Source organism: Piliocolobus tephrosceles, chromosome 11 (assembly GCF_002776525.5).
Source record: "Piliocolobus tephrosceles isolate RC106 chromosome 11, ASM277652v3, whole genome shotgun sequence".
In the NCBI taxonomy this organism is placed as follows: Eukaryota; Metazoa; Chordata; class Mammalia; order Primates; family Cercopithecidae; genus Piliocolobus; species Piliocolobus tephrosceles.
Genome location: NC_045444.1, coordinates 55,116,539 through 55,125,535, shown reverse-complemented (window position 1 = coordinate 55,125,535; position 8,997 = coordinate 55,116,539). Strand labels below are relative to the sequence as shown.

Here is an 8,997-nt window from a genome sequence, read left to right as displayed (position 1 = left end):
ATTTTATTTTATTTTATTTTATTTTATTTTATTTTATTTTATTTTATTTTATTTTATTTTTGAGACGGAGTCTCACTCTGTTGCCCAGGCTGGAGTGCAGTGGCAGGATCTCGGCTCACTGCAACCTCCACCTCCTGGGTTCATGCAATTCTCCTGCCTCAGCCTCCCTAGTAGCTGGGACTACAGGCGTACACCACCATGTCCAGCTAATTTTTGTATTTTTAATAGAGATGGGGCTTCACCATGTTGGCCAGGCTAGTCTCAAACTCTTGGCCTCAAGTGATCCGCCCACCTCGGCTTCCCAAAGTGCTGGGATTACAGGTGTGAGCCACAGCGCTCAGCTTATGAAGGCATTTTAAATACAAGCTTGATGCAGTTAGAAAGAAAGATGAAGGCTTGGCTGCCCTACTTCATGTCTTGACTAGGAATTCCGTCAATGAGCCTGCCTTCCTTATAAAAGGATGTACATTTTCTGCTTAAGAGGTATTATTTATAGTTTGAAATATTTCTGGTGGTATTTGTGGGTGGGATCATATGCTTCATTGTGCATTTTATAAAGAACAGCAAATTCATGGGAAGATATGCCTTTTGATGTTGTTGCTTTGCAAATTTTGCTGAGAAGAGACGTTGATATTTCCTGTTGTTTAGAAGGAATCGGCACATTTATTAGAAATTGGTGATTGCTCTTCTTCATGGAAAAGTGATTCAGAATATAGTTAAAAGGTTAATGGGCAGAATTTCCATGGCTTGTCTTAGGGAGCATTTAATGTAGAAGCTGTTGCAAGTGCTATTGTGTAGGGGACAATGTGAACGGTGGCTGCATCCATCTTTTGCTTCTTCTGGGATTATCTTTCTTCAGGTCCAAATGGTGCTGAGTGCCAGTGTCCACATGAGGGCAACTGGTATTTGGCCAATAACAGGAAGCACTGCATTGTGGACAATGGTGAACGATGTGGTGCATCTTCCTTCACCTGCTCCAATGGGCGCTGCATCTCGGAAGAGTGGAAGTGTGATAATGATAACGACTGTGGGGATGGCAGTGATGAGATGGAAAGTGTCTGTGGTGAGTTGGACTCTTGGCGCTTTTGGTAGGAGCAATGGCATCTTGATGTCAAGTGTTTGGTACAGAATCCTGCTGTGTGTGAATGGGTTTGAACTGTGTGCCTAGGCATCCTGGTAGAGCTGAAAAATGTTTGCTCTTATAATCCAGACTGTTTATGTTAAATCACACCTGTAGTGGTTAAAAACACAAGCACAGTCATCATCCTGGTGATTGTATTTTGTAATCTGTGTAGCCCTGGGAAAGTTACTTAATATCTCAAGCCTCAGATGTCTCATCTGTAAAATGGAGCTACTACTAGGGTTCTTGTGAGGAGTAAGAGAAACAACATGTAAAAAACCCTTAGCATGAGACATGGTGCATGCTAAGCCTGGCTTAGCTTGGGACTGAGGAAAGTATCATTTTTACTAATTTTCATAGCACAAAGGTCATTATTTCAATAATTTTATGAAAATAACTTCCAATCGTCAGCTTCCATCTGAATAGAGTGAATAAAACACAGTGGACTTTCTCAGGGAGTTCTGAGGTTGGTTACCTTTTCCTAGCAGACTGTGATAGGGGCTAGGAGTTTTTATTTTCCTGAAATAAACTATAATTGCTTGCTTTTCTGTGATTGAGATAAATTGAGATTATCGAGAAATAGAATCACTTTGATTTGTGCTGAAATTACTTGATTTTTGCATAAAACAATTTATTTTAAAAAGGTATGCAACATATTTTGCTTAATCTAACTAATTAAAAGTGTTATCTCACTTTGCATGCAGTCCGTTTTGCAGCGTTTTTTGCCTTGGAAGGTAAATTCAAAGTGTCCCTTTTATTTAATTGTATCTTTTTAAAAATTAGGATAATGCTTTAATCAAGAGGGCTTGTTCTCATGTTTTTCCTCTTCTTAGCACTTCACACCTGCTCACCGACAGCCTTCACCTGTGCCAATGGGCGATGTGTCCAATACTCTTACCGCTGTGATTACTACAATGACTGTGGTGATGGCAGTGATGAGGCAGGGTGCCTGTTCAGGGACTGCAATGCCACCACGGAGTTTATGTGCAATAATAGAAGGTGCATACCTCGTGAGTTTGTCTGCAATGGTGTAGACAACTGCCACGATAATAACACTTCAGATGAGAAAAATTGCCGTAAGTTTATCTTAAGTGCTTATTGTGATTTTGGGTCTGAAGTCTTGGATCATGGGAGATGAAATTATTATATAAAAACAAAAGGCTTTCCAAAAAAAAGAAAACCGAAGTATTTATCTAAAACGTAAATTTTTGGCTAGGCACGGTAGCAAGTATCAACAAATACCAATCTTGTTTCCTTTTTCTCTCCTTTTTTCTAGTATTTTAAAGTGACTCCTAGACATGCACTTCACTGATGATATTTTAGAAAACAACTACCATGCTGTTATAATGCCTGGCAAAATCAACAGTACTTACTTAATATCCCAGAGTACCTAGTCCATGTTCAGATTTTGTCGCTTATCCCCAAAATGTATTTTTACTGTTACTCTGTTCAAGTTAGGGTTCAGATGAGATCTACACATTGATTTTGATTGTTATAATTCTTCAATTTCTTTTATGCCACAACACTTCCCACTTTTTAATGTCATTGATTCATTAGAAAGATTGGGTGATTTGTCCTGTAGAATATCTCACATTCTGGATTTGACTAATTGCATAATTGATCCATTTAATTTATCCTATCCCTCTTATTTCCTATGAACTGGTATTTAGACCTACAGTTTTGATAGTAACAGGTACAATTCTTTGGGTAAGAGTGTTTCAGAGGTGGAGTTGTGTGTTTCCTGTTGCATCACCTCATGAGGCACATGATGTTCGGTTGCCCCACTTTAAGTGGATTCTGGCGTCAGCCTGAATCTTCTCTTATGAAACTCCCATCCTCCTTTCACCCAATGGTTTTAGCATCCATGGGTGGTTGTTCCATAAACCCATTATTTCTTTAAGGGTTATGAAATGGGCACTTTAAAATTATAGTATTCCTGCCACATTTATTAGCTGAAGTTTGATAAAGAAGACGTTTCCCTTGTCAGCTTTTGTTGGTAATTATAATCTATAGGATAAATACCTTTTGCTTGTCAATTTTCCGAGTAATGAGTTGATGACACAGGATAATTAAGTTTTTGTTTAGTTTAGTTTAGTGTTATATTGAACTCTTTGATCTTTATGTATTTGATGAGTTTTAATACAGTGCTGTCAACTGTTCTTTTTAGTACATGGTTGTCCAAACTTAGGCCAATGAGAGTCCTTAAGTTGGATTTTCTGTTCTTTGACATGACCCCAATCCATCTTCTTATAGCTCAAGCTTATCTTATATTTCCTGTCCCAGTCCTGGAATTAACCACTTTTCCAAGGAGACCTCATTCCCTTTGTGATTCTTAGAAATTATCACAGGGTTGGGGTGCTCATTCCTACTTAGCTTTCATTGCTTCTAGTCCTGTTCAATGGTCAGAGCTAGGAAATACAGCTTTTAAGGACAAAACTTTTTTTTTTTTCTTTTCTGAGATGGAGTCTCACTCTGTCGTCCAGGCTGTAGTGCAGTGGCATGATCTCGGCTCACAGCAAGGTCTACCTCCCGGGTTCACGTCATTCTCCTGCCTCAGCCTCCTGAGTAGCTGGGACTACAGGCGCCCACCACCATGCCTGGCTAATATTTTGCATTTTTTAGTAGAGATGGGGTTTCGCCGTGTTAGCCAGGTTGGTCTCAATCTCCTGACCTCGTGATCCACCTGCCTCGGCCTCCCAAAGTGGTGGGATTACAGGCGTGAGCCCCCGCGCCTGGCCAGAAAAAACTTTTTATTGATATTTCCCATTTAAATTTAAGATTACAGGTTGTTTGCATTTTAGATTTTATAATCACACCTCTTCTCATGCTTAAAATCATGGTTTCTCTTGACATGAATATAGTTACTTGTTTTATTATATAGTAATTTCAAAATGCCTATAATAATTTCAACATTATCATAACCACTCAAATAATACTATTAACACTAAATCTACTAAATGCAAGATTCTTCTTGCATTTTAGATTATGTCCCACTAGAGATATGCAGTCAAAATACTGATTTTAGAGATATTTGAAATTTTTTTTCTGCAGGGTTATTCTATCAACTTGATATATAGTTAGCTTCATCTATTGCTCTTTCCAAATGTTATTTTCTTTTCTCGTTTTTATTTTATTGATTTTATTTGCACAAAATAACATACATAGTTCCAAAGTTAAAACTACATGACGAGGTGCATTTACAGAAGTCCTTCATTTCTTCCTCTCCTTTCTGCTTCCTCTGTGCTCTTCTCAATCTATCCAGAGAGATGACAATTTTTGTTAGTTTATCTTTTCTTTGTTGTTTTTGTTTTTAGTAGAAGCATCTCTCTCTTGCTACACACACACATACACTTATATCGTCATTTTCCTTACACAAAATATAGCCTACTGTTTTGAATCTTGCTTTCTTACTATTAACAATATATCCTGAAGATTATGCTGTCATTACTTATCAGTATATAGAAATCTTCTTTATTCCTTTAATAGCTACATATTACTCCATTGTGTGGAAATGTCATAGTTTATTTTACCAAGAGTTGGAACTCTTGTTGATACTATTAACTAATGAAAACAGTTGATTTAAGCTACAAATCAGTATCTCCTCTCCCTTCTCCCCAGTATCAGCTGGAAATGTGTCTTGTTACTATAGAGTCTATAAGTAACATGAGTATCATGAATCCTGCCTTTCTGATAGCTTTGAAAATGCCGCCCTTCCAGTGGTTTGAGTTCTACAATAGATCTGTTAGCATGGATACTCTTCATAATACATATTTGGTGGATATATTACAAATATTTATCTGGTTATCTTTTTCAAGCTGATCGCACTTGCCAGTCTGGATACACGAAGTGTCAGAATTCAAATATTTGTATTCCTCGCATTTATTTGTGTGACGGAGACAATGACTGTGGAGATAACAGTGATGAAAACCCTACTTATTGCAGTGAGTAAGATAAAACTGCTTTTCTTTCCATTGTTCCAGAGATGCATGTTGTGAGCTAATACAAAGATATGAAGCTTGGGTATCTGGGCTGATTTCCATTGTCATTTCACATTGACCTTCTAAGTAGAGGTGGTAAGCAGCTGCTTTCATATGTGATTGCATGGATATGAGAAACTCTTTCTCTCTGTTCTCTGGCTGGAATTCCCAGACCCTGAATATTTCTTCCAGAGATCTGCTACTATTGGAGAGCCATTGCTCCCACTGTTGAAAGCCTTTCACCTTCATCTACGTAGGCAGAATTTGCCTGTTAAGCCTTTATAATTTACTCTTAATATTATTATAGTGGCTATTAGTAACTGAAAACTATTTTTTTTTTCAGACAGCCTCACTCTGTCACCTGGGCTGTAGTGCAGTGGCATGATCACAGCTCACTGCAACCTCCGCCTCCTGGGCTCAAGCCATCCTCCCACCTCAGCCTCCTGAGTAGCTGGGATTACATGCATGTGCCACCACGCCTGGCTAATTTTTGTATTTTTTGTAGATATGGGGTTTCGCTGTGTTACCCAGGCTGGTCTGGAACTCTTGGGCTCAAGCGATCCACCCACCTCAGCCTCCCAAAGTTCTGGGATTACAAGTGTGAACCACCGTGCCTGACCAGTAACTGAAAGTATCTTTATATCTCCTAGGTACATTTGAATTTCAGAAATCTCTATTTCATATTTAGCAATTTGGTTCATTCAAACAATTTCCTGTATTTATAGCTCAAATTAAAAAGCCTTTCTTAAGTTTGATAACTTTGAGACTATTACTATAAATGGTTACATAATTTAAGGATTTAGTGATTGCCCTTCCCTGTTCTGGGTATATGTAGTTAAACTCTTGTCAATGGTCCCCTCCCAAGAAAACCAAAGGACATCATAATTATTTGTCACCAAGCTAGGGTACAGCACAGGAAGAGGAATCTGTTGTAATAACAGCAGCACAAGGAAGCAGAATCAGGATGCCGCCACTAGATAGGGCTAGACAGATAGGAGTTATTGCTGACTTTCCAGGGACCTCTGCTTCCATGTCAGTTCTCCCCTGGCAAATCATCAGATATCAGGAGCCAAAGCAAGAGAGCCTCATAGACCAGAATAATTGCAAGACTTTAATTAGATGTGCACCCACATAACAATTTGGAAAATGCATATGACCAGAGCTACCTAAAGTTACTCGAGAAAAGAGTCAATGTTCAAACATAGGCAGAGTTTCCCACTTACTCAACTAAAAGTCTGGTATTCCAAGGATGAATAAGATGATAACCTTGCCAACTTTCTAGAATTATTATCTAACATGGCTAAAAGGTTGTGTGTGGAGTGAACTTAGATATGGTCATATTATTGTTTTGCTTTTAATTATTATTGCAATGGAATTTATTTAATTTTACATTATAGTAGAAAAAATAAAACCAAGACTTACAATTTGTGATTTCATTTATCACAAAGATAGTTCTTTGGTATTTCTAACAAATACAATTTTTTTTTTTTTTTTGATTTCTGGAATCCAGAAAAAACAACTGGGGAATTGGGGCAGGATTGACTTCCTTCTGTCTCCCATACTTCTCCCTCCCTACAGAAAGCTTACACAAACACACATTTTCTGGGCTCAGTCTTCCTTTTTTGGTAACTATTATCTAGCTCAGAGATAGAGGCAGGTTAAGACTGATGGGAACATGCTTGCGTTTTGCTCATGGATTTTATCTTCTTTCCCTCCTGTAGCCACTCACACGTGCAGCAGCAGTGAGTTCCAATGCACATCTGGGCGCTGTATTCCTCAACATTGGTATTGCGATCAGGAAATAGATTGTTTTGATGCCTCTGATGAACCTGCCTCTTGCGGTAAGAGAGTAAGCAAGCATGAAAAACATCACGATGCAGCTAGACAACTTCAGTCTCTTCCAACCACTTCAAATACAGACCAGGGTCATGACTGCTGAATGCTTGCACTTCCTGTCCCAGCTTTCATCTGGAATGCTGACACTGCTCAGCGGATATTCATTAAAGCCTGTTAGTGCAGAGCACTGTGTGGGGAGCTGATCAGGATGTGGAAGCTGCTGATTGATGCTGATAAAATGAAATTATATTGGTGATGCACCTAATACAGTGCTTAGCTGGTAGAACTTAATTTTAGTTGACTCTCAATTGAAGTTTCTGAATTTGGTTGAGTGCTGGCCCAGAAAGCTGTCAGAAGACCCAAAAGTGATTGGAGTCATATACATGCGGAAGGAGTATATTAGGGGCATGCATCCTCTTCCTGTTCTGTCTCTGTGCACGAGAGGCCCAAGAAGTTGCAGGGGCCTTTGGTTGTATTCCTGGGGACAGTTATGCCCTGTTTACATTTGGAGTCTGCTATTGGCTTTCACAAATTCTAATCTATATCCATGCACATTTTTTACATCATTGTAAAAATATAAAAATACAATCTTCTACTTTGCTTTAAAAAAACCTGTCAATAAATCATATTGCTATTTAGGAGTCAGAAAACTATAGCTGTGGGCCAGTTGCCTGTCTTTATAGATAGCATTTTACTCAAATGCAGCCCCATAACATCTATGGCTGCTGTCCTTCTACAATGGTTATGTCCAGTAGGTGCAACAGAGACCATAGGGCCTGTAAACCTAAAATGTTTACTACCTAGTTAATAAAAAGTTTGCTCATCCTTGTCTTCATACTCCTTTTAATGACTATAATATTCCATTGAGTGGTTATAGTATCATCAAGTTAACTGCCTCTATTATTAAGCATTAGGTTTCTTTTATTTTATTTCTCTGTTGTATATATTGTTGTAGTAAATATTAACATCATATTTAAAACATTTTATTTTCAGGATATTTTCTTAGGATCATCAGTATAGTTTTATAGCTGAAGTCAAACTATTTTTGATTCCAATTTTCTCTCAGGTTTAAATTCTGTGTTGGATGGAGAGTGGTATATGGAGTGCTTCACTATGTTCTTTTTCCCCAACACTGAAAGTTTTATAGAAAGCAAAGGGCGCATAGAGTTTTGAGGACCTGTAAAGGAAATAATTAATAAGTACCAGATGAGTAGAATAGTCTTAGAGATTGGTTCAAATGTATGAATTATTGGTTCAAATATATGAAGAATTAATATGACTTTTTAAACTTCTCTATGGTAATGAGAGTCATAGTAATAGCAATGAGTACCAATGACCTGATCTATTTAAATAAAATAAGCACATAACCCACATATGAATATGTCCTCATTGTAGTAAAGTAATAATGTTCAGAAATATATTTTAAAGAAATAATACGATGTACAAAAAAGTAAAATTTACATTTTTTCACCCTTCTCCAATCCCCTCACTCCTCAAAGATAATCACTATTAAGGATGGGTGTGAATTCTCCTTACTTTTATTTTGTATATATCTTACTTTACTTTTATATATCTTGATATATAGTTTTTTAAAAAACAGATGGGGTCTTACTATACATATTTTCTGCAATTCGCTTTTATTTTTTAAGCTTAACATCATGTCAGCAAATGCAGACCTGCCTCATTCCTGTACACTGCCAAAGAATACTTTGAAATATGAATGGTCTCCATGTGTTTTTATCCTTTTCCTAGTGGTTGGACATTTAGGTTGTTTCCATTTTTTCACTATGAAAAACAGTGCCAGGATGAACATCCTTTTAGAAACCTTTTTGTGCACATGTGGAAAGATCCATATAGTCTAGATGTCCACAAGTGGTGCTGCTGTGTCAAAGGGGATATGTCTCTTCAAGAAATCTGGGTCAGGCCTGGTGTGGTGGCTCACACCGTAATCCTAGCAGTTTGGGAGGCCGAGGCGGGCAGATCACGAGGTCAAGAGATCAAGACCATCCTGGCCAACGTGGTGAAACCTGTCTCTACTGAAAATACAAAAATTAGCCAGGCATG

The 8,997-nt window shown here is 37.9% G+C and overlaps 1 protein-coding gene across 1 annotated transcript in view; it reads left to right on the top strand.

Annotated features, from left to right (window-relative positions):
* The window catches only part of LRP2 (LDL receptor related protein 2), a 219,547-nt gene that overhangs the window by 140,986 nt on the left and 69,564 nt on the right, over positions 1-8,997 (top strand). The window contains exons 43-46 of the mRNA XM_023189698.3: positions 860-1,063; positions 1,954-2,196; positions 4,936-5,061; positions 6,819-6,938. Of these exons, the coding sequence (XP_023045466.2) occupies positions 860-1,063; positions 1,954-2,196; positions 4,936-5,061; positions 6,819-6,938 (693 nt within the window). The remainder of the gene's footprint in view (positions 1-859; positions 1,064-1,953; positions 2,197-4,935; positions 5,062-6,818; positions 6,939-8,997) is intronic.